This window comes from Podarcis cretensis (assembly GCF_951804945.1).
Source record: "Podarcis cretensis genome assembly, chromosome: 16".
In the NCBI taxonomy this organism is placed as follows: Eukaryota; Metazoa; Chordata; class Lepidosauria; order Squamata; family Lacertidae; genus Podarcis; species Podarcis cretensis.
Genome location: NC_137186.1, coordinates 25,136,677 through 25,161,913, shown reverse-complemented (window position 1 = coordinate 25,161,913; position 25,237 = coordinate 25,136,677). Strand labels below are relative to the sequence as shown.

Below are 25,237 nucleotides of genomic sequence, written 5' to 3'. Positions count from 1 at the left end.
TCCCATCAGCCTCGGCAAACGTGGCTAATGGCCAGGGATGATGATGATGGTGATGATGGGAGTTGTAGTTTAGCAACATCTGGAAGGCTCAAATTTCCCCACTCCTGACTTGGAATACGCCTCAAATTCTAGAGATGTGGGGAAATATCCGGGGATCCTTGTCTGAGGGCTCTCTGCCTGCCTGTCTCTTTCCCTGGCCGCCACCCCCACTAAACCCCACTCACCTCACTCTACCCAGGGGCTTGGTGTGCTGGTACCAGAACTCCTGCATTCCGTCTGTTCCTCTAAGGCACGGAATTGGGACCTTTTTCTGCCCTAGGGGGGCCACATACTAGTGGAGGGCGTGGCCAGAGGCGGGGCAACACATGTAAATTCCACCTTTGTACACCTTTGTACACCTTTGTACACCTTTGTACACCTTTGTACCAGTGAGCTGTAGCTCACTGGTAGAGCATCTGGTTCAATCTCCACCTGTGGATGGGAAAGACCGCCTGTCTAAAAACAACAACCCCAAAGAATTGCTGCTGGTCAGTGCAGACCGGGCTTCCCAACCCCCCGACTTCATGGACCCCTTTTGTGAGCTTAGGAAGTCGTCACCAACCCCCCAACCCAACGTGAATGAGATAAAGTCAAGAAAAATCGATCTGTAACAAACATTTATTAATCCCCATTGCTAGGAATCATAAACAAAAGGATACGGAGTATTGTTGCATTGCAGAATCATCTTATTAGATGCAAAGATTCCTCATTGGCACTCTGTACGTGCTCGTGCCTTTGATTTCTGAGACTCCTAATTCCTACTACAGTCGTACCTTGGTTTTCAAACAGCTTAATTCTTGAACGTTTTGGATTCTGAACGCCACGACCCCGGAAGTGACTGTTCTTGTCTGCAAACTATTTTTGGTAGCAGAATATGTGACGGGTATTCCACGGCTTCTGAGCTTCCTGCAGCCAATCAGAAGCCGCAATTTGGTTTCCAAATGTTTTGGAAGTCGAACGGACTTCCGGAACAGATTATGTTTGACTTCCAAGGTACGACTGTATAGGCCACAAGTGCCTTTTCTGTGCCTAGGATGTTTTCATTCAGTCCTGCTACAAACCCACCAACCTCCAGGGAGGGAGTCAGTATTGACCGCTTTGAGAACCCCCTCTGCAGACAGCGTTGAGTGAGATGGACGGATGCTCTGACTCCCCGGCAAGCAGCTTCCACCGTGCCTGTGCTTTTAACTGGAAAGATGTTCATACTTTTAGGTTCAGCTGTCTCACTCGCCCCAACTTGGGACGTTGCTTTCCTAGCTCTCCCTGGGATAGTTTCCCCTCCTTCCTGGTGGAAGTGAGAGGGACTGTTCTCCCGTCGCTCTGTGTGTTTGGCCACATTCGGCCCCATACATTTAAATCAGTGTCATTCCCGTTCACACAGTCGCGGCTTCCCCCAAAGGATTCTGGGAGCTGTAGTTAGTTAAGGATGCTGAGACTCCTCTCCCCCTCCTAGAACTGCAGTTCTCAGAGGTTTAACAGTCATTGCTCCTTCCCAGAGAACTCTGAGGACTGAGCGGGAATAGGGGGTCTCGCCTAACACTGCTTAGCCGCCATAACAAACCACAGCTCCCAAAAGGCTTTGTGGGAAGCCCTGACTGTTCCGAGTGGCATCAAAGCACTTTAAAAGGGATGGTGGGAATTTGGCCTCAGGGATATAGTTTTGGGAATCTGGTTACTGCATCTGTCTCTCTCTCCACCTCCATGCCACCCTCGAGGTCGCTGCATTTGGGACCGCCCCCTGCTACTAACCACCCATGCATGTGCTTCTGCTCTCCTTGTGCCCACACACCTGACTTCCTGAGCAAGGAGGGAAAGCTCGTATCTTCTCAACACCAAGCCCAGGCGGCCGTATCTGGGGCCCTGTGCCATTGTGGTTCTTCCGTTCATTTTCTTTGCTTTGGTTTGGCCTCCTTCCTGCGGGAGCTTCTGGTTGGACCCAGCAGCCTGCTTCTCTATAACCCAGCTTTCTACATTTGCAAAAGCAGCACAGAAGGTCTCCTGTGGCTTTATCTATTTTGCATTTAAAGCCCACCTTTCTCCTCCAAGCAGCTACACGGTCCTCCCCCTCCTCATTCAACAGTAACCCTGCGAGGTAGGTTAGGCTGAGAAGGAGGGACTGGCCCGAGGTGAGCTTCACAGATTTGATCTCTCTCAGGTCCTAGTCCGACACTAACCACTGCGCAGCACTGCTTGTAAGCGGGTTAGCCCCTCCGCTTGCTGGAACTTCTGGATCTGCTTGGGAGTCCACCAGCGCTGCTTCCCGGGGGTTACGTCTCCCCAAGGCATTTGCCGGTCTGCAATGATGCAGAAGGTGGCACCCAAGTGCCACTGGTCTCAAGACAGCATTCTCTTCTGCGCCTGAGGGCAGCTGGCTAGCTTAGCGGGCAGAGGGCGGGCACCTGGAGTGAGGGAAGGGAATAATAATAATAATAATAATAATAATAATAATAATAATTTATTATTTATACCCCGCCCATCTGGCTGGGTCCCCCCAGCCACTCTGGGCAGCTTCAATACTGTAATACATCAAACATTAAAAGCTTCCCTAAACAGGGCTGCCTTCAGATGTCTTCTAAAAGTCTGGTAGGTGTTATTATCTTTGACATCTGGTGGGAGGGCATTCCACAGGGAGGGCGCCACTACCGAGAAGGCCCTCTGCCTGGTTCCCTGTAACTTGGCTTCTTGCAGTGAGGGAACTGCCAGAACCTCAGTGCTGGACCTCAGTGTCCGGGTAGAACGATGGGGGTGGAGACGCTCCTTCAGGTATACAGGACCGAGGCCATTTAGGACTTTAAAGGTCAGCACCAACACTTTGAATTGTGCTCGGAAACGTATTGGGAGCCAATGTAGGTCTTTCAAGAATATTGGGTGCCAACACCGCCCTGTCTCAGGAAGATTTCTGATAGTGTAATGCAGGGGTGAGAAACCTTTCCAGCCTGAGAACCACATTACCTTTGGGGGGGGGATGCTTGGGGTGGGCAGGGTCACAGGCAAAAGCAGCAATTAGGCAGCTGGTCTAGGGTACGAGGTGAAGCTGTCCCAGTTTCAGGACGAAACACACTTTCCCTCGGATCATATCTTTCTCTCCCTGCGAGCTGCGCCAGCTGAATGATACTGTTTGCTCAAACTCCTTAAAGGACTGCACATGCATGATAGATACTTGATAGATGCACTTTTGATGGCTCTGTTTGCATTTGTGCCCCGTGGGTGTGTTGTTGTCGTTTCTAATGGCTGAAACAAATGCGGACAGGAGGGAGGGTTAGGCATGCCAAGCCCCAGCTCACCCCCAACCACCCTCTCCTTTTTGCACGTATTTGTGCGCATGCACACACACACACCCCTGCACGTGCGCCCCCTTCACGGCCGTGTCTGTCTCTCTTTCGTCCGCAGGGGGAGGGTTTGCACCAGCTGCGAGAGGCTTTGAAGATTTTAGCTGAGAGGGTTTTAATCTTGGAAACAATGATTGGGCTGCATGGTGAGTAGAGACAGACAGGAGGACAAAATTCCCCCTTCGGCCCCCCCAAGGCCAGGAGGGGTCAGGAAAAAGGGGGCCACCATGGGGGAGGCCCCGCCCAGGTCTGTATGGTGATCTACTTAGGGCGGTTTGCCCTGTTCTTGCAGCCTTTTGCAAAATCCAGGGGTTCAGTTGTGCCCTTGGCTGGCTACTGGACTAACTCTCTGGGTCCTATGAGGAGCAGGCCTGGCACAATGCATTGAGGGCGGCTCAGCCATGGCACAGTCTCCATGGCAACGTCCATGGTGACATCAGGAAGTGGTTGCACAGGGTCTGCTGGCAGAAGCAGATTCCCTCCCCCCAAACCCCCCCCCCCAATTTTTGTTGTTTTTGTTGGCATCTCTCTGTCTCAAGAGACAATGGAGTGCACCTTCAGAGGTGAACCTGAACTTCTGGGTTAGCAGCACCTAAGTGACCTCCCCGGGGCGCAAGCCTGGGCAGTGCGTATGGAGGTCCTAGGCTGCGTAAATGACAAGACCCCACTCTTGGCCTCACTGATGTGGTCCAAAGGAAAACAAAGCAATAGGTTTGGCATCAGCTTGGCTGCAGCAATTGCCAGGAGGAGGCATGCAAGGCACCCTCCAGCCATCTTAGGGACTCCATTCTGGATCTGTGTAGGGTTTACTCCATAACCTTTTCTTCTCCCAAATATATCCCCCAAGGCAGCGGAGGTTTAGGACTAGAGTTATCCTTCTCCTAAATGGGATACGTTCCCAGGTGGACAAACCTCATCTCTCCCTCACTTGCCTCTACAGCACATATAGAAACTGTCTTCTGCGCCATTGAATTAGGGACTTCTAAACCAACTGTCCTTCAAAACATTACAGTAGTACCTTGGTTCTCAAACTAAATCCATTCCAAAACCAAAGCGTTCCAAAACCAAGGCAGCTTTCTCATATTTAAAAAATACAACCCCCCCAGCAATTTAACATGAATTTTACTATCTAACGAGACTATTGATCCATTAAATGAAAGCAATAATAAATGTACTATAAAATAAATAAGTATTGCAGATGATAAAAATTTTAAAACTTTTCTTCTTCTTACCTGCACTGATGATAGTCATTGTTTGGATGGGGGGGCTTTTATCCATTTCCTCAGTCACACAATCAATCAATCAATCAATCAATCAATCAGTCAATCAGTCAATCAATCAATCAGTAGCTGAACTGGGTTCCACACAGTCACAAAACCAAATTAACCAAAAAAGCCTCAAAAACAAAAACGCAAAATAAATAGCAAAAACAAAAGCGCCAAACTTAATCCATTCCGGAAGTCCGCTTGGTTCGAAAACCAAGGTGCAGCTTCTGATTGGTGCAGGTGCTCCGGAAACAATAGCCAACAGTTGCATCGGACGTTCGGCTTCTGAAAAGCATTTGAAAACTGGAATACTTCTAGGTTTTCGTTTGAGAACCAAGGCATTTGAGTACCAAGGTGCCACTGTACTACTTTTTGTCATATGTTGAACTTTTACTAGTCACTATGGTAAAAAAAGGTAAAGGACCCCTGGATGGTTAAGTGTGGTGCTCACCTCACTTTTAGGCCGAGGGAGCCGGCGTTTGTCCACAGAGAGTTTTCCAGGTAATGTGGCCAGCAGGACTAAACTGCTTCTGGTGCAACGGAACACCGTGACAGAAACCAGAGCGCATGGAAATGTTGTTTACTAGTCACTTGCTATATAGAGAGGCTCTAAACAACTCAACAAAACTTGTAGAGTGTCATGGATTTCAAAACACATGCAGAGAAAGATTTCTCAGTCTGGTGTTGGTTTCATTTGTGCTCATACAATCAGTGGTCATGGGAGAGGAATAGAAAAGGAACTCTCCAAACAGGGGATCCTTAGAGAAAAATGTACTCTTACAACATCAGGCTCAGATAAAACTTAGACAAATTGCCCTCCTTCCTTGTACGGGGATGAACTTTTCTGCTTCTCAGCATGGTTACGACACAGATAAGATAGAGATGGACTGCAGATCTCAGGAAGACCAGCTCTTCTTACGCTTATTACTCAGTTGAACTTGGTTCAAGGGAGAGAGAGGAGGCCTTTGGGGAACACATTGGGGTGGGACATATTTTGCCCTCAAAAGCATAGCATAAAATCAGGATGGATATACAATAAAAAAAACCTTCAACGAATATTGCTAACAAAAAGTCATTTTCCAATCAAAGCACTCAAACGAGGCAGGTGGGGAATCAGGACCAGGGTGGGGCTGGTGTTTTTAGGATGGGGTGTCAGTGTTGACGCAGATGAAGCCAGTCTGGGCCAGACTCGGAGCGAGCTTCTGCTCAAGGCCACACAAACGATCCAAAGAAAGGAGAATACGCAGAGTCCCTAAGTTTACACCTGAGGCAGACAATCCCATAAGCGCCACCCTCCTTTTCCTGGCAGCAGAAATACAGTACAGTGGTACCTCTGGATGCGAACGGGATCCGTTCCGGAGCCCCGTTCGCATCCAGAAGCAAACGCAACCCGTGTCCGTGGGTCGCGATTTGCCGCTTCCGCACAGGCGCATGATGTCATTTTTACCGTCTCCGCATGCGCAAGCGGCGAAACCCGGAAGTAACGCGCTCTGTTACTTCCGGGTCGCCACAGCGCACAACCTGAAAATACTTATCCCAAAGCTACTTCAACCCGAGGCATGACTGTACAGAGAACGACCATATTGCTCACAACCAAGGACTGTTGATGGGGTGGAATCTAGTGGAATTAGGCACACACACAAGGCAGATTTTCCCTCCAGGGTTTTTTCTGTCAAAAAATGCCCACCTCCCTGAATTTCCTACTGCAGAATAGCATCTTCTTGTAGTTTGACTGAGAATCGAGGCTGTGAGATCCAAGTCTACTTTCCCTGACCTGGTCCCCTCCCCAGACGTTTTGGACTACAGCTCCCATCAGCCCCAGCCAGGGATGGGGTGGGGGAAGAAATATGGTTCAGTCTGCATTTCAAAGCAAGCCTCCCTGATTTGCAGTGTCCACATCAATGTGTGAACTGAAACACAGCCGTCCTGTGAAATTTGCACTCTTCTGAATTTTGCGGTGCAGTTCTGCTGCTGAGTGATGCGTTCAAAAACACATATATTAGAGTGCATATAAAACGAAGCTGCATTATATTGGGGAAAATTGCTTTGCAAAAACCACAATAATAAAACAGAGCAGTCAAAGCAGTTTGATTCCCCCGGGTCTCCAAATGTAGTCTTGTATTGAACTGTGAAATTTTCAAAGTGTGGGCAGAGGGCTTCAGTTGCTACTACTGAGCATGTGCAGTAGTCTGAGCATGCTCAGTGTGGGGAAATGGAGGTGGTGGGCTTCTGGTGGCTACACTTCCAATAAGGTAGGAACTCAGGGCCCTCTGGTGGCAGCGGCAGGAGAGAACAGCCACTTGTGCTCCCTTTCAATGGAGAGCGCAACTTTCTGAGCAATCCTAGGCTCATTTACTCTTAAGTAATTGCCACCCAGTTCAGCTGAGTTTACTCACAGGCAAATGTGTATAAGACTGCAACTGAAATGCTAATAACAACCCTGGATCAGTATAACTGATATTTTAATGCAACCATCAATTTATTAGGGTTAGTTTGCGACAAAAAGGGCTTTTACCAGACCTCAAACCTCCTTGCGTTAATTCATTTCCCCACCTTTCCAGGTGTGTGCTAGAGGTGAGGAGGATGCAGAAAGGTGGAAAGCAGGGCTGTTTCCTGGATTGGGATCTCCATACCCTTCTATCATTTTTCCAATGAAAATAGGGGCATCCTATTCCATTATTATTACTATTATTATTATTACTATTACAGTGGTACCTCGGGTTACATATGCTTCAGGTTACATATGCTTCAGGTTACAGACTCCGCTAACCCAGAAATATTACCTCGGGTTAAGAACTTTGCTTCAGGCTGAGAAAATAAATCGCGCGGCGGTGACAGCGGGAGGCCCCATTAGCTAAAGTGGTGCTTCAGGTTAAGAACAGTTTCAGGTTAAGAACGGACCTCCGGAACGAATTAAGTACTTAACCCGAGGTACCACTGTATTATTATACCCCAGCCATCTGACTGGGTTGCCCCAGCCACTGTGGGTGGCTTCCAACGTATATAAAAACATAACAAAAGATTAAACATTAAAAAACTTCCCTATACAAGGCTGCCTTCGGATGTCATCTAAAGGTTGCATAGTTACCTCCTTAGCTCAGGGGTCGAATAACTCCATACCCTCCAGCATTTCTCCAATGAAAAGTGGGACATTCTAAGGAAAAGAGGGACATTCTGGGATCAAATCAGAAACCAGGACAGCTTCTGTAAATCTGGGCCTGTCCCTGGAAAACAGGGACACTTGGAGGCTCTGCCTCTCAGAAGAGATACCTCTTTAAGTTGGGAGCAGCATGTAGATTTAGACTCCCATGTCCTCCAACCTTTCTCCAATGAAAATAGGGATGTCCCATCCCATAATGATCATTTTACTATTTATACCCCACACATCTTACTGGGTTGTCCCAGCCACTCTGGGCAGCTTCCAACATATATTAAAACATAATTAAACATTTTTTAAAAACCTTCCCTATCCAGGATTGCCTTCAGACAACTTGGGAGTCATTTTTGCATCATTTTATCCAAGGAAAATAGGGACATCTTTAGGAAAAACAGGGCAAGGATTAAACATAAACTATTAATTGATATCAAAGAAGGGGGGGGGATTTTCCCCGCCAGATTTGAAACTCTATTATGAGGCAGCCTGTCTCTCCTGGATCAGGGAATGGTGTACACTACAAAATACAGACCTTCTATACCTGGAAGGATATGACAATCATTATGACAACTGGGATGGCTTCTCTAAATCAGGGACGTCACTGGAAAATAGGGACACTTGGAGGGTGGACTCCAGCCTCGCGAGAGCATCAGAACAGTTCTGATGGATCAGGCTAAGGGAAGCCCATCTAGTCCAGCATCCCACTCTCACAGTGGCCCACAAGATGCTCCAATGGGAAGCCCCACAAGCAGGACATAGATGGAAGAGCACTCTGCCCAACTGTGATTCCCAGCATCTGAGATTCAGAAACATTTATTGCCTCTGACAGTGGAAGCCATTCCGGCTAGTAACTACAGTGGTACCTTGGGTTAAGAACTTAATTTGTTCTGGAGGTCCGGTCTTAACCTGAAACTGTTCTTAACCTGAGGTACCACTTTAGCTAATGGGGCCTCCTGCCGCCGCCGTGCCGCTGCTGCGCGATTTCTGTTCTCATCCTGAAGCAAAGTTCTTAACCTGAGGTACTATTTCTGGGTTAGCAGAGTCTGTAACCTGAAGCGTATGTAACCTGAAGTGTCTGTAACCCAAGGTACTACTATACTAATTGCTTGAACCTCTGAGTGTGCCTAATCCTCTTTTAATGCAATCCAAGTTGGCGTTGTCACAACCTCCTGCGGGAGCAAGTGCCATAGTTTAGCTCTGTGCTGCCTGAATGAGAACTTTTCTCTGTCCTGAATATTCCAGCAATCTGTGTTTTTGGGTATCCATGAATTCCAGCGTTTACCAGAGAGGGCGGAGAAACCTCTGCTTTCTCCGTGCAAAGTGAGAACTGTTAGGGGGTGATGGATGGTGAAACCTTCCACTGGCATCCTCTGGAGCCATTGGGTGAATCAGTATGTGCCTTAGTGATTCTGGAGCTGCCTAGAATCATAGAATCATAGAATCATAGAGTTGGAAGAGACCACAAGGGCCATCAAGTCCAACCCCCTGCCAAGCAGGAAACACCATCAGAGCACTCCTGACATATGGTTGTCAAGCCTCTGCTTAAAGACCTCCAAAGAAGGAGACTCCACCACACTCCTTGGCAGCAAATTCCACTATCAAACAGCTCTTACTGTCAGGAAGTTCTTCCTAATGTTTAGGTGGAATCTTCTTTCTTGTAGCTTAGAACCATTGCTCCATGTCCGCTTCTCTGGAGCAGCAGAAAACAACCTTTCTCCCTCCTCTATGTGACATCCTTTTATATATTTGAACATGGCTATCATATCACCCCTTAACCTCCTCTTCTCCAGGCTAAACATGCCCAGCTCCCTTAGCCATTCCTCATAAGGCATCGTTTCCAGGCCTTTGACCATTTTGGTTGCCCTCCTCTGGACACGTTCCAGTTTGTCAGTGTCCTTCTTGAACTGTGGTGCCCAGAACTGGACACAGTACTCCAGGTGAGATCTGACCAGAGCAGAATACAGTGGCACTATTACTTCCCTTGATCTAGATGCTATACTCCTATTGATGCAGCCCAGAATTGCATTGGCTTTTTTAGCTGCCGCGTCACACTGTTGGTTCATGTCAAGTTTGTGGTCAACCAAGACTCCACAAACTTGACATGAGCCAACAGTGTGCCTGTTCCAATAATAATAATAATAATAATAATAATAATAATAATAATAATAATAATACTTGTACCCCACCCATCTGACTGGGTTGCCCCAGCCACTACAGAGAACAGAGGTCTACCAATGGGAAGCTTTATTATATCATATTTATTATATTTTATTATTTTATTTCCTTCCAAGAAAAAAACTCTTCCTGCATTGCAGGGCATTGGGCTAGGTGACCCTACAATTCGATAGTGAAGTTAGCTACCAGCACATAGCTCCTTTTCTGTGTGAAACTTTGAGAAACAGAACCACCCCTCCTTTTTAAAAAGGCACAGGCTTTTACATGCCCCTAAACCCTTGAGTGGAAAGAGTGGAAAACCCTGTATCATATCTTTCCAGGACCGGGGGAATTATCATCTTTATATCTTCTGAGCCCCCTGCCCAAATTCTCCACCCGCAGTCACACACCCCTCCAAAGATTCCCGATTCAGACCCCTTTCCCTCTCCCCTCCTCTCCACCCTTTCCCCATAACGAGGGTGAATGAATTTCCGCTCTGCTCTTCTCAATCTCCCATCAGGCCATTAGCTTACGAAGCTTCCTAGAGCAGCAGGCCCAGCTGAAGCTCTTGTCTAGGAGGGTCACCTTGCTGGAAGCTATCATCTGGCCAGGTAACAACAGAGGGGGGGCTCCCCCTTTCTCCCTCTCCCTTTTTCCCTAGCATGCTGCATTCACCAATGCAGAGAGCCCATGGCCAGGAGGAAACCCCCCCACACACTTTGCTTGCAGACATGGGCTTTCTCTCCTTCCCCGTCATCCCGCCCCAAACTCTGCATGCCACTAGTCCACAATGTCCAGGTTTTTAATTCCCTCTCTCCATTGCCCTGCTGTAGTCAGAGCTACTTTTATGTGGGATTTTGCATTTCCTGACCCATAGCCACTGGGTGGGGTGGGGTGGAGGGAGACTTAAGGGGGACACATCTGGTGATGGCTGGGGTGGGGGAGGGACTGCTCCTCTTCCTCCCCACCCCTCCAAGCATGAGCTCAGAAGTTAAAAAAAATTGCTTGCCTTGTACCAAAAGTTAACGCCAGCTTGAGGGTGTATTGGATTTGTCAGACTGCTGGGTATCCAACAGCATGGGGCGGGCCTGCCTTTCCGACGGAAGTCTGTGCATGCTCAGTGGCAGTCTCCTCTCAAGCCAGCTTACATCTTGTAGCTTAAGTCTGCCTGGTGGAGGTCGGCTCAGCGCTGATCTGCCTCTTCACCCACCTGGGAATGCACCAACCAATCTGAGAAGGATGTTAGCAGGGAACCAGTGCAGAGCTTTGAGTAGGGGAGTCGTGTGGCTGACTGCAGCTAAGAGACTACCTTTGCAGCATTCTGTTTATAGCAGGAGCTCCAAAGCAGGACATACGATGGGGGCAGCTTCTCCCCTGCTTCTTGTTCCATCATTCAGATACACTGCCCCTGCAGGTGAGGGTTCCACCTGCCTGCTGCGGCCAGGCGATGTTGCTAGATACCCAGTTAGGCAGCTTTCCCCCACCCATGTGTCCTCTGATGTCACAACTCCCACCAGCACCAGCCAGCATGAATCAAAGGTGGCTGGGAGTTGTAGCACAACAATGTTTGGGGAACCCAAGGCTGGGATAGGTGAGATTCCTTCTGCAGTTTCTCCACTTCAGATTCATTTGGAACAGGAGTTAGTTTAGTTTACACTAAGGAAATCAAGCCTTTTGCTCTTGGAAGACACTGGATCTTGCAGTCAACTTTGAATACAGGCATGGCCGGAGGGACTCCCAGAATCCCTAAGGAGCACCCACACCCTGTTTGTTCTCCTTGAGCAGGGGCAGGGAACCTGCAGGCTCTCCAGAAATTGCTGCACTCTAAATCCCTTCCTCCTTGACTGCTGGCCATGCGTGGGACTTCAGCAACATCTGGGCAGCTGTGGGTTCTCCACTTGAGCCACCTAGACATTTTCCACACCTCTGGAACCATGAGGACCAGAAACTTGTTTTCTCTTTTAAAAAGATCACAAAATGACAACCAAGGTTCTTGGGTTGCCAAATTCTGCAGCGGACTAAAAGCAGCTCAGCTCTGACTGTTGCTTGTCCTTCCTCTCCGTTGACAGAACCGGAACCGGGATCCGGACTGGGCCTTTCCTCCACCAGCATGCCTGGCTACGACCGAGGGAAGCGTGACGAAAGTCTGGCAGCTTACAAGATGATCTCCCACCACCTCTCTCAGAGGAGCGAGGAGAGGAAATGAGGAGGGGGCCCTTGGCCTGCCCGTTGGCAGGTGCAGACGAAGAACATCCTTTTCGGGGAGGGCACGAGAGGCCTCTTTCGGGGTGCCCCCCCAAGACCCAGCCCTCTTCCTCCCACTGTGGACTGCCCCCCCCACGGAGAAGCAGTGGAGAGGCGTGTGTTGAGGAGGGCGCTTGCTTGCCGACAGCCTGCTTCCGTATTTATTTCACGCAAAGGGTTGTGTGTGTGTGTGTGTGTGTGTGTCTCTGTCTCTGTAATGGTTGCTGCGATGCACCCCACGCCTTCACCCCACAAACTGTTGCCACAAGTAAGCCGCTAAGCATTCTTTGCGGCCGCCTGACTGTCTCGTAGGGAAAGCTGTTTATCCCTTGGTGCTATTTAACGGGGATATTTCCCCCCTGCACAGCACAACTGCACCCTCTCCTGTAACTTGCTGTTTTTCTGCCGCTTGGGACTTTGACCTGGAAATTTAACTAGTTTTTCTACTAAATTTCTCCCGATCCCTGAATCGCCCCTTTCCCCCCATAGCCTGGCCCAGGCAAGGATAACCGAGGAGAGAAACTGGGCTTTTCTGGACTACTGTTTTCAACCGCAGTTGTGGCAGACGTCATGATATCTTTGCTGGGAAAACAAAAGTTCCCCACTCACTTCCTAAGAATGGGGAGCCCTGCTAGGGTCAGGTCAAAGGGATTCCTAGGGCTTCTCTTTCGCTCGGGATGCCCAGCAGTGTGTGTTTGTGGAGAGAGGACAAACGTTTTCCCTTCACTGGTAGAAGTTGCCAGCGCTGAACTGTGCAGACGTTGTAAGAACTACATCGGTGGCTGTCCCAACAAAGGATTTGCATGCATAAGTCCTTTTTTGATTGGATCCCCGGGTACTATTTTAGCAGCCAGATCAGATCCGGCACGCAAGCCGTGTATCCCAAGTTGTCAAGTGGGCTGCGAAGGCGATTCAAAGCGAGGTTGGATGTTGGAACAGATGGGGAGGTGCTGCCATGAAACCTCAAGCACCTGGGAGACGATTAGACTACTCTTAATGAAAAGTCTTGTGGGCAAAGCAGATCAGGGAGAGAGAAGGATGTGTGTGTGTGTTTATCTATGTGTGTCTGCCTCCATATAATGTATGTACTCTCTGGGATTTTGGCTGATAACAGGGACCAGGTCAATAAAGCTTCACTGAACACGGGCCTCTGCCTGAATTGAAGGGAATATGGAGGGCCTTGCCTCAAAGCCTGAGCTAAGATGATTCTCTCTGTACGGATCCTTTGCTGAATTTTGTTAAATGTCCATCAGGCATCAGCTTGGCAAAGGTGACTTTTTGAAGTCCTCTCCTACTGTTTTAAGAGTTATGGCTCCTCCCCAGAAAATCCTGGCACCTGTAGCTTGTGAACAGCCCTGAAAGCTGTTAGGAACACCCAGGGCTCCCCCCCCAAAAAAAAAAACGTTTAGGGGAAGTCTCATTTTGACTCAAGAAATTCACCATTTTATAGTTCAAATCGGGGAAAATAAATACAGTAAATGGACAAAATACAAAGATTCACAAAATGTTTAGGGGTATGCGTCCCCCCAGAAAAAAAAGCACTGGGAACACCTTGACGGACAACAGTTCCTAGGATTATTTGGGGGACGTTGTGGCTCCCACCCCCAACACATGAATCCTGGGAACTGTTATAGAATCACAGAATTGGAAGGGACCAAACGGGTCATCCAGCCCAGCCCCCTTGCAATTCAGAATTCACTGTTATTCCTTTGAACGTTTTAAGAGTACGTTAAACATACAGTGTAGACATGAGTCTGTTCTGCATGGGGTGAGAATGCCCTGCCCCCCCCTCAAAGTGGCTGTATGGGAAAGGCCCAGATTTGAGTTCTGGATGCTTTAGTTCAAACTCAGAACTCCGGAACTGAGATCCCTGCTACAACTCCCAGTTGAGTGGCAGAGCTCATAGGCATGGAGAGAGGTCCCTTTCTCACGAACGCCTAATGTGTGGCAGCCCAGATGGGTTGGGGGCAGCCTTTGCCCGTGTTCCTGCCACCTCCTGACACGTCTCGGGAGATGGTTTCCACAAACACCCATGGAACGCGTGGAAAAACAACTGCAATCAGGAGAAACCTCTGGTTTTGTTATTCCAAGAATCCCCAGGATGGGATGGAAGAAGCCACTGGGTCTCCTTTTGGAGGACTTCCCAAGTGACTTGCAGCCCTTGATGTATGTGCATTGTCTCCCACTCTTGCCCTTGTGATGCACCAGCCTGGCTGGGCTGTACGGCAGCCACCCCATAGCAGCAGGATGGCCTTGGCTTCAATGGTAGGTCTCACTTTCCTTCCTTCCCAGTTGAGTCCACAGTGAATCACCGCTCAACTCCACCGGCCGTGGCTGGTTTTCTGCCAGGATGCTGGCACTGTTCGGGCTGGCTTGCCAACCTCTGTCCACTCGCTGGCTGGTGCCCGGAAGAGGTCACTAACGATGAGCAGAGCGGCTCTCTGCCGTCACCACGGCTTGGTCTCCGACGTGGCCTCCGATCAGCAGTGAGACGGCACCCTCCACGTGGCCTGTGGCTGCCAGCGCCACAACTGCCCGCTCGGTTGGGAAGCCCATTTTCTGGAGCTGCTGGAGCCTGAAAGGGCAGGGGGCGGAAAGTCAGATAGTTGTTTATTTCCTTGACATCTGATGGGAGGGTGTTCCACAGGGTGGGTGCCACTACTGAGAAGGCCCTCTGCCTGGTTCCCTGTAACTTCACTTCTTGCAGGGAGGGAACTGCCAGAAGGACCTCAGAGCTGGACCTCAATGTCCAGGCTGAACGATGGGGGTGGAGACGCTCCTTCAGGTATACTGGGCCGAGACCATTTAGGGCTTTAAAGGTCAGCACCAACATTTTGAATTGTGCTTGGAAAAGTACTGTTGTCTGCCTGGGGTTACCTGGGGTGAAAAAAGGTTTTAAGCTCTGCTTTGCTTGTGGGGCAAGGCCTGCTCAGCATGCCAGCTCTGGGATGCTCATGTGAGATCTCATGGAGCCATCCAAGATCCCAGAAGGTCTCGCGTGAACATCTCTAGCCTCCCGGAGTTGGTGTGCTGAGCAGGCCTTGCCTTCCAAAGCAAGGCAGAGTGTTTCAAATGTCCCCCCACCCCCCTACCCCTGCTAGCCACAGGGTTGGCTCTAAGGGTTTGGGGACCTGCAATCAGAGACACGCAGAACTCTTTGAACCAAAGCCCCATGCAAGATGCGATTCCACTGTATCCATTTCTCTGATGCCCCACCAAACCCCATCAGGAAGGAAGCTTTAGCTTTCCCTCGGGAAACCCTTACCGGAGAGAAGAAACCGAAGATTTGGAAAGTTTCACCTCTTCCTCAGCCATATCCTGCAGAGAAGCCTGGATCCCAGCTTGGAGCAGCTCTTCATCCATCAGGGATCCTTGGAGGGCCGAGAAAGGAGCACCTAAAGCCCCATGGTGGATGGGGAAGGGAGGCAGGGAACCAGCAGCAACTGACTGCCTGCATTCCTGCTCCAGCGCTGCAGTTTCTCCACTCCAAGAAGAGGCAGGTGGCGAAGCCAGAAAGAGAGGCTGCGTAGGGAAATCTGCTGGGGGAAACGCTTGGGTTGGCGACTCCGGAGAATGAGGAATCCTGGGAGAGAGAAAAAGATAGGCAAGGCTGTGACCTTGAGCCAAAGAAGACTGAAGCTCAGTGGTGGAGCACTTGCCTGCAGAAGGTTCCCAATTCCCCACCCCCCAAATATTTACTTATTATATTTTCAGGTATACATTTCCCCACGATTAAAAATAGAACAATACAGCCAACGACTTCCCTTCTTCTCCTTCCATGGTTCCTTGTACTTCCAAAATTAACTGAGTACAGTCGTACCTCGGGAGTCGAACGGAATCCGTTCTGGAAGTCCGTTCTGACTTCCAAAATGTTCGGAAACCAAAGTGTGGCTTCTGATTGGCTGCAGGAAGCTCCTGAAGCCAACCGGAAGCCCCATCGGACGTTCGAGTTCCAAAGAACGTTCGCAAACCAGAACACTCACTTCCGGGTTTGTGGCATTCAGGAGCCAAGGTACGACGGTATTATATTTCCTCCGTCTGGTTTCCCCCTTTCCATTATATGTTAACCCAAATTATACCGTTGAATTTACAATAATCCTGCTAGCGTTTTCATTTGCTTACAATGGTTTTTCTGCAAATGTTCTCCATTCCTCTTTATATACCCATTCTTCTTATTCTCCTGCCCTGCTGGTTAGGCTTGCTAGCTCTGTGTATTCCATCATTTTCCAGCCGCCATTCTTCCCTCTTTGGAGCCTCTCCCACCTTCCATTTCTGAGCTAACAAAATCCGAGCTGCAGTCGTTACGTACATAAATAGCTTTTTTCGCCCCCTGGTTACCTCTGTCTGTATCATACCCAGAAGAAATGCCTCTGGGCCTTTAGAGGGGGGATGTTCTTTTAAACATTTTTTTCATTTCATTACAAATCATTCCCCAATACAGTGCTACCTTGGAAGTCAAACGGAGTCCGTTCCAGAAGTCCATTCAACTTCCAAAACGTTCAGAAACCAAGGTGCGGCTTCCGATTGGAAGCTCCTGCAGCCAATCAGAAGCTGCGTCGGACATTTGGGTTCCAAAGAACGTTTGCAAACCAGAACACTCACTTCTCGGTTTGCGGCGTTCGGGAGCCAAAACGTTCGACTAGCAAGGTGTTCAGGATCCAAGCTACGACTGTAATCTGAAGTTTCCCAGGTTTGATCCCCAGCGTCTCCAAAGAGGGCAGGGAATGTCCCCTGCCTGCAATCTGCTGCTCGTCTTCCTCATGGGGTCTCTGCCATGGGAGCCTATTCACCCAGTGCTTTTCCAGCTGCACTGGCTCCCGGTGGAGTACAGGGTCAGATTTAAGGTGCTGGTTTTGACCTTTAAAGCCCTTCATGGCCTAGGACCCTCGTACCTACAGGACCGCCTCTCCTAGTACGCCCCACGGAGAACCTTAAGGTCCATAAATAGCAACACCCTAGTGGTCCCAGGCCCTAAGGAAGTTGATTAACCTGAACCAGAGCCAGGGCCTTTTCAACTCTGGCTCCGGTCTGGTGGAACGCTCTGCCTCATGAGACCAGGGCCCTGCAGGATCTGATTTCTTTCCGCAGGGCCTGTAAGACAGAGTTGTTCTGCCTGGCCTTTGGCTTGGAGCCAATTTGATTCCCTTCCCCTCTTTCTTTTTTCTTTTTCCTTTCTCCTCCTGTGATGAGGCTGCATTTTAATATTTTATTGTTTCAATATTTTAATGTTGTATTTTAATCTTGTTTTTAAGTTGTAATCATTCAACTTGTTTTTATTATTGCTTGTAAGCCGCTCTGAGCCCAGCCTTGGCTGGGGAGGGCGGGGTATAAATAAAAATTATTATTATTATTATTATTATTATTATTATTGTAAGTCCCAAACGACAACCCCTTCGCCTGTCCAGCCCTACAAAGAAAGCCTGGGTTCCCAATTCACCTGTCCCTCCTGACGGCTGGGTCGGCAGTGGGGAGGATTTCAGCAGGTCCTGCCGGGGGCAGGGCAAAGTGAAGGAAAGAGCCTCTCCCCAGGAGGGTCTTAAAGATGATTCCGCCATGCAGCTTTTCCAGGCGTCTCTCTGATAATTCCAGTGGGGAGAAGACCCCGGCCCAGACTGTGGCGTCAAGGGAAATGAGAGCCTAAGCAGACCCTGGTTGCTGGACCCACCCGGTCCAACCTCCTGCTCTCACAAAGACCAACAAGATGCACCATAAACCAGCAGTTAAACACACACACCCCCCGAACCCATCTTTTCGGAAAGGATACAGGCCAGGCCCGTGAGCAGCCCACTCAGATGCAGGAGGAAAGGAGAGCTGGGGGAGAGAATCCAGCTCAGACCCAGCAGCAGCGCAGCCAGCAGAGGAGGGGAAGCCCACTTCCGGGGACCCCCCTGTTTCCGACGCCCTTGGGGGCACCCCAGCAAGGCCAGGTGCACGGGGGTGTAGCCCCCAACAGCAGAGCCGGCCTGAGCACCCTGCAGCCAAGCTAGGAGGAGGTAGAGGAGGGCCGAGGCGAAAGCGCCAAGTGCCGAAGAGTGGAGGTAGCGCAGAGTGCCCTGGCGTCGCTCTTGATGCCAACTCAGCAGCGGAAAGAGGAGCAGGTTGAGGAAGAACAAGGGAGCCTCCGTGAGGCACAGGCAGTAGGTCATGAGGCGATACACTGTGGGGAGGAAACGCAGGGGGTGGTTAACAACATGCCATCATCATCATCATCATCATCATCATCATTATTATTATTATTATTCTTCATCGTATTGAAAATTTTTGGTTAGGGAATAAAGTGGGAAAAAGTAAAAATGAGGTCAAAAGGAGGGGGGTAGCGCTTGAAACTGTGGTAAAATACAATATATGGATACAGAATTGTAGAGTTGGAAGGGACCCCAAGATTCATCTATCTATTTTTATATATATATATATATATATATTATTAATTTTTCTATTTTACAATTTAAAATACAGTGGTACGTCTGGTTACGAACTTACGGTAATTCATTCCCGAGGTCTGTTCTTAACCTGAAACCGTTTTTAACCTGAGGTACCACTTTAGCTAATGGGGCCTCCCGCTGCCGCCGCGCGATTTCTGTTCTCATCCTGAGGTAAAGTTCTTAACCCGAGGTACTACTTCCGGGTTAGCGGAGTCTGTAACCAAAAGTGTTTGTAACCTGAGGTGTTTGTAACCCGAGGTACCACTGTACTCATTTAAACAGCCTTAAAATATCAATGACTTCCCTTCTCGTTTCTCCATGGTTCATTTTGCATCATATCCTAAATTCCTGCATATTTTACATAAACTAAACCATTCAGTATTCCATTATGACATCCATCAAAACTTACTTGCACTGTTGAATTTATCTTAATGCTGCCAATGTTTTCGAGTGTACACAATTTCCCCCCATGTATTCAATAAACATTTTCCAAACTTCTCTAACGGTACGTTCTTCTTGTTCTCTTATTCTATATGGTAAGACCACAAGCTGCACATGTTCTGTCAGCTTAAGTTGGCATTCTTCTTTAGTTGGGACTTGGCTCGTTTTCCATTTTGGGGCTAATAAAACATGGGCCGCAGTAGTGGCACACATAAATAACATTTCCTGACACCTGGGAATTTCCGTCTGAATTATCCCCAACAAAAAGGACTCTGTGGTTGTTGTTTTTTTGAAAAGTATTTTTAAACATTTTTTTCCAGTTCATTATGGATTATTTCCCAATACTCTTTTATCGTTTTGCAAGTCCACCACATATGAAAGAATGTTCCCTTCAAGGTTCATCCAGTACAACCGCCTGAAATGCAGGAATCTCAGATGAAGCACCCACAATGGGCCGCCGTGCACAATTATTCTAACAAGTATAAAATTATTAACTAGCCCTCGTGATTATTATTTTTTATAAAGGCATTCCAAATATAATTATATTTGCCCACACACAAATCTAAAAGCCATCCATTTGTATGTTGCAAGAGCAGTTGTGTCTTCTAGCCATTGTTCAAGGGGAGCCGGGGGGGCATTTTATTATCATCCCACTGAATCAATATCCATCTTTTAGCAGAAGCAAGTTTACATCGTAATGGCCAAGAATTCTGTAACCAAGAAACAGGGACAGATGCTCTCTCTCCCCACCCAATCCCTTTTCTGTCAAGTCTTGAAAATCGTAACCCAGAGAGCAGGGACTGACTGGTTGTTGACAGCTGTCAGCTGCCCTGGAATCCTGTTGGAAGGCACCCTAAGTGTCATCTAGTCCAACCCCCTGCAAAGCAGCTGTCCCATGTGGGGATCGAACCTACAACATTGCCATTAGCATGGGAGCCTTTTTTGGCTTCGAGGGGGCAGGATAAAAACAGTTTGTACAGTGGTACCTCGGGTTAAGAACTTAATTCGTTCCAGAGGTCTGTTCTTAACCTGAAATTGTTCTTAACCTGAGGTACCATTATAGCTAATGTGGCCTCCTGCTGCCGCCACGCCGCCGCCACGCAATTTCTGTTCTCATCCTGAAGCAAAGTTCTTAACCCAAGGTACTATTTCTGGGTTAGCGGATTCTGTAACCTGAAGCGTCTGTAACCTGAGGTACCACTGTATCAATAAAAACCCACATGGGATTCCAGGGGGTGGGATGAGAGTGGTGTGCTGGACCCAAGGAGCCCAGAACGGTTAGGGAGGCAACACGCAACATGCCAGGGGGCAGGAGCCTCAGGTAGCTTACCTTGGAAAGGGCTGCTGAGCAGGAGGTTGGGCGATAACGCCAAGCTTTCGTCTACGCCCGTCAACCAGAATAAGCAGAGAAGCACCATGAGGGTGAAGGATGCAACTGGGGGGCGCCATAACCCCCATGGCCTGGTCCAAAGACTCTTCATCAGCATGCCCCTAAGGGGAAGGAAAAGAAAAGAAAAGGGAGAAAGTGTCAGGGTTATATTAAAACCAGAAGGCAAGAAGCCATCCATTTGCTAAAGCTTTTAATCACTGGTTATTCAGAGGAGTGTACACCTAGTAAAGACTCTGGGATTTGTGGGGCTTCCACATTTACGGCACTTTAAGAGTCAAGTCAGCAACCCCAAAGAATCCTGAGTTTACTCCTGACGGAGCTACAATTCTTACGCCTTTAACAAACTACAGTTCCCCAGATTATGCCTGATGTGCGGGGGGCGACGGGGGGGAACTTCAGGTTTGTAGCCCCTAACTAATGGCTCCTGCTGACTGCCCAGATTAACCTGTCAGAATTACCCCAATTATGAATTTGGCCACAGGGCAACTGAGCTGTGGCAAGTTGCTCTGGCCTGATCCTGAGTCAGCCCTCACCAACCGAGCTCAGTGGCTGAGCATCTGCTTTGCATGCAGAAGTTCCCAGCTTCAATTCCCCCAGCAGCAACTCCAGGTCGGGCTGGCAGCATTCTCTGCCTGAAACCCCGGAGAGCTGCTGCCAGTCAGTGTAGACAATACTGAGCTAGATGGACCTATGCTCAGTCCAAGGCTGCCTCCTCACATTTTCTGGACCACAAATGATTGATGGGAGCTGCCAAAAGATCGGGAAGGCCCTGGGTTGTCAAAGTGCATGCCCAACTCTGCATTCGATTGGTTTGGATGCCTCACAATCCTGCGATTAAAGGTCTTATAGGTGAGAGGCTTGTCCCTCATCAATGCTGGAACACAGTTTTTCTTCCCAGGTAGAGTGAAACCCAGCTGGTTTGGAATAGCCCCAAAAAAGTATGCACGATGCACAAGGCACTTATGGAACTCACTGCTGCAGGATGCAACTGGATGGCATTTTGAAAAAGCTGCAACTGGTTTTGAACACAAATGACATAACTTAAGGGGGGCATATGCAAAAGAGGATCCCTGCACCTTTGTAGGGGAGAATTTCTGGGAGCAAAGATTGCATGCCTGAGCTGATCCAAGATTTTTTACAAGATCCACCGGCCCAGCATATCACGACGGGGATGAAGGCAGCCAGATCTTTCCTTCCTTCCTTTTTGATTTGCAGCCTCACCCTCAATCTCTACTGTTTGCAGTTCTTTCCCACTGGGCAAGAACATTGCTTGGAGAAAACTGGGGAACACTCCCCCCCCGTCCCGCCCCCTATTCCTTTTTCTTTTTCTTTTACCAAGCGCAAGGCTGGCTGCGTGCATGGGGTTGCACCGGCCGGATGGGCAGCTCGTTAGCCGGGAGAAAAGGACCAGCGCGCAGCCATTTTGGACATGGCAGTTTGGGATCTGTGAGGCCGGTCGGCGCTGATCCTCTACGACTTGCACATGCTTTTGCAACGAGGCAAGGGAGCGTCGCTAAAGAGGAACCAGAAACTAAGGATCTCCGGGGCGGGGGGGGGGGCAGGATTAGAACTCAGATCCCATCTGCTTCTGCAAAGTCCTTAGTGGTGTTTTTTTGTTTGAGGGTGGGGGGTAGGAATGAGTTTCAGTTCTCTGTACGTTTTGCTGGTCTGTACAGAGTTGATTTACTCAGTCTCTCCTTTTCGGCACTGCTTACTCAGCAGCGAGGCTGCCAACGTGGCTGGCTTTAAAAGAGGACAATTTTACAACTAGCCACAATGGCTATGTTCTCTTGTTTCCACACGCAGAGGCAGCAGTGCCAGTTGCTGCAAACCGCAGCAGGGGAGAATGGCTGCTTAACTCTTGATTGCGGGTTTTCACTACTGAGAACAGGGTGCTGGACAGGGTGGGCCGACCTGGTCCAGCAGCAGGCTCTTCTTATGTCTACTTAGAAGTAAGCACCTTTCGTTCTGTGGCTTTCTTGCCCTGGAAATGGGTTAAGGAATTAAGCAGCTAAACAGTGCAGTCACTCAGTTCTTAATCACCTGCTTACTTCAATTTCTCAGCAATGGGCTTAAAAAAACACCCAAAAAAACCCACGCTTGCATCACTTTTCCAGACTCCAGGCTGCATTTGGATTACAAGCCTCAAACAGCAGATAATGGTGGGGTTGCGACTTTTTTGTTGTTCCCAAAATGGAGCACGATGCCACTGATTTCCGTGTATGCGTCCTCTGACTGCCCTAGGCACCATGCGTTCTAAATTTGCTCGCAGGATCATCACCTTGTCATGGTGAGATGGACTCACTGTTAAGACTGTGTTCACGGAAGACAATCTTACTCGGCTACCGAGTGATCGCCAAAGAAGAAGAATATATGTTTAAATCATATGGCTCCTCCCTCAAAGAATCCTGGGAACTGTAGTTCATTAAGGGTGCTGAGCATTGACAGGATGCCCTTAACAGACTACAGCTCCCAGGATTCTTTGGAGAAAGACATATACTTTTAGTATAAGTAGCATGTACACAGCTCCTGTCTCCTAAGAGAAAACAACACACCCCGAAAGTTGTTGGGCTTTTTTTTTAGAAAACCCCCACAGTTATTTAGCAGCCCTAATGCTAGACCTCAGAGTGGACCCACTGAAATTAATGGGCATGCCTAACCTGGGTCCATTTTTAATGTGTCTATTCTGAATCGAACTAGCATGGGGTGCAAGACAGTGAAAACAACTCCATTCTGCGCACACACTAGAAATCTACAACTGTATTGGAAAAGTTTTTAGATGTCTTCATTGTTTTGTCAAATCCGAGTTCCCTTTCCAAACACATTCCAGAAAATGAAAGGCCAGTCCCAACAGGATAGTTGATAGCATAACACATAATCATCTATATTTTATTTTGGTGTTGTTGGTTTGTTTTTTTAAAAAAATGTCATAAAGAAATATGCTAGCATCACATTGGGGTCTCCAAAACAGAAGTTGTGGGGGATGTTTCTTTGTGAAAAAACTGTGTTGTACAGGACTGTATGTAAGGCCTGCGTTCCTGGGAAATGACAATATTTTTTAAAACAGTTCCATTTTTAATCGTTCTGAAACTACATAGAAAGAGGTGTGCAAGGAGGGGAATGCTTTAAAAAGTCAGGAAAATAAGGAGAGGAACAGGACAGAAGAAACTCATGAGGTGGAAGAACAGGGCAGCTTTGTTAGGTATTGGGAGGGTGCTGCAGCTGGGTGACACCCACTGGGTGCCATCAGGGTTTCCAGGTGGTTAGAGACTCAGAACTCAGGTGCAGTGGGAGAGATAGCACAGGCTTCCAAAACTTTGGGAGCCAGTGGGCACATCTGGAATTTTGAGACAGCCGCAAAATGGCTGCCATGAGGTATGTGGCACAATTCAAAATGGCTGCCATGGGACCATGCTGGGGACCCAGCCACGACATGGTGGGCAGACAGGCACAGGCTCCATTTTAAATTCCCACTGGGTGTTTCCTGAGTTGCAGAGATTGTGGAGGAGCCGACCGGAGTTTCTCCACCATTGCCTTACCTACTAGACTGCACCCACAAGCTGTGATTTGCCATCCCCACAAGAGCATCAAAAATACGTATACATTTTTCTGAAATGTACATTATTGATGTGCATTATTTTGAAATGGACATTATCAAATGAGAGCTACTTCCTGCAGCTGATAGCAATTTAGGACCCCCGTCCTTTGAACAGACCGCTATGGAGGCCAAAGGCTATGATAAATAACTAGATTCAGACACCAAATAACTAGATTCAGACACCAAATCTCCTAGATATTTAAGGTTTGTAGATACTGAAAGAGGTGCTGGATAATGTCACAAAATGCCGCTGCATCCTGGCCATCTTTACTCAGAGTAAAGTGGCAGGCTGGTGCAATCCGGGAGCTCCCAAACTGTGGTCCGTGAATTTCACCCACAGCATGTTTGTAAAAATATACCGTATATTTCTGTGTATAAGACACCCCCATGTATAAGTCGTCCCCTATTTTTAGGGACTCCAATTTAAGAAAATTGGGGGGAGATTGCACCGTGTATAAGACGACCCACAGTTTTCCACATCAATTTAAAGTAAAAAAACCTAGTCTTATACACAGAAAAGTAGGTTATTTAAAACTATGCAGGATCAAGCTCCAGTGTATTGCAATGCTTACAACAGGAAAAGAAATTGTTTAGGGGACAGTCAACACCTCCAGCAATTTTCAAGTGGTCCATAGGAGGGAAAGGTGGGGAACTACTGATGTAATCCAGAGGGGAAACCAGTGGCCCTCCAGATGTTGTTGTACTCCCAAGTTCATCACCCTTGACCACTGGCTATGCAGGCAGGGGCCATTGGGAATTGTATTATTTATTGTATTCCTATCCCACCCAAGAAGGGACGTGGGTGGCGCTGTGGCTTAAACCACAGAGCCTAGGACTTGCTGATCAGAAGGTCAGCAGTTTGAATCCCCATGACGGGGTGAGCTCCCGTTACTCGGTCCCTGCTCCTGCCAACCTAGCAGTTCGAAAGCATGTCAAAGTGCAAGTAGATAAATAGGTACCGCTTCGGAGGGAAGCTAAAAGGCGTTTCCGTGCGCTGCTCTGGTTCGCCAGAAGCGGCTTAGTCATGCTGGCCACATGACCCAGAAGCTGTATGCCTGCTCCCTCGGCCAATAAAGCGAGATGAGCGCCGCAACCCCAGAGTCGGCCACGACTGGACCTAATGGTCAAGGGTCCCTTTACCTTATCCCACCCAAGAGCTGGCACGTATAGTTCCCCTCCTCTCAATGTTATCCTCACAACG

General features: G+C 48.5%; 2 protein-coding genes across 8 annotated transcripts in view; one reads left to right on the top strand and one right to left on the bottom strand.

Annotated features, from left to right (window-relative positions):
- EMID1 (EMI domain containing 1) overlaps positions 1-13,328 on the top strand; it is a 66,605-nt gene extending 53,277 nt beyond the window's left edge. For 2 of the 5 annotated variants that reach the window (XM_079956881.1, XM_079956880.1), the window contains exons 15-16: positions 10,462-10,552; positions 12,011-13,328. In XM_079956881.1, coding sequence (XP_079813007.1) covers positions 10,462-10,552; positions 12,011-12,147 — 228 coding nt within the window. In that variant the 3' untranslated portion in view covers positions 12,148-13,328. Of the gene's footprint in view, positions 1-3,429; positions 3,515-10,461; positions 10,553-12,010 lie in introns of all 5 variants that reach the window. The other 3 variants (XR_013833780.1, XM_079956882.1, XM_079956883.1) reach the window with 3 other exon arrangements.
- A 922-nt stretch (positions 13,329-14,250) lies between these two features.
- On the bottom strand, positions 14,251-21,983 carry RHBDD3 (rhomboid domain containing 3). Of its 3 annotated transcripts, none has more exons than XM_079956892.1 (6): positions 21,774-21,983; positions 20,379-20,539; positions 17,950-18,342; positions 17,623-17,797; positions 15,486-15,768; positions 14,251-14,760 (listed from the first exon to the last, which is right to left on the bottom strand). In XM_079956892.1, the coding sequence occupies exons 2-6, from the start codon at positions 20,533-20,535 to the stop codon at positions 14,494-14,496; spliced, it is 1,275 nt and encodes a 424-aa protein (XP_079813018.1). In that variant the 5' UTR covers positions 20,536-20,539; positions 21,774-21,983; the 3' UTR covers positions 14,251-14,493. The 3 variants fall into 3 exon arrangements, with proteins under 3 accessions (XP_079813018.1, XP_079813017.1, XP_079813016.1); XM_079956891.1 differs by lacking the exon at positions 21,774-21,983 and adding an exon at positions 21,156-21,753 and having other exon boundaries at positions 15,451-15,768; XM_079956890.1 differs by lacking the exon at positions 21,774-21,983 and adding an exon at positions 20,972-21,131.
- Between the last annotated feature and the right edge of the window lie 3,254 nt (positions 21,984-25,237).

Coding starts and splice junctions, on each gene's coding strand:
- RHBDD3 (XM_079956890.1), bottom strand. CDS start 21,063: ATGCTGCCAGCCCGACCTGGAGTTGCTGCTGGGGGAATTGAAGCTGGG. Junction 20,540..20,971: donor TCAGCCACTGAGCTCGGTTG/GTGAGGGCTGAC, acceptor CCTTCCCCTTAG/GGGCATGCTGATGAAGAGTC. Junction 17,798..17,949: donor GCTGCTCACGGGCCTGGCCT/GTATCCTTTCCG, acceptor TTGACGCCACAG/TCTGGGCCGGGGTCTTCTCC.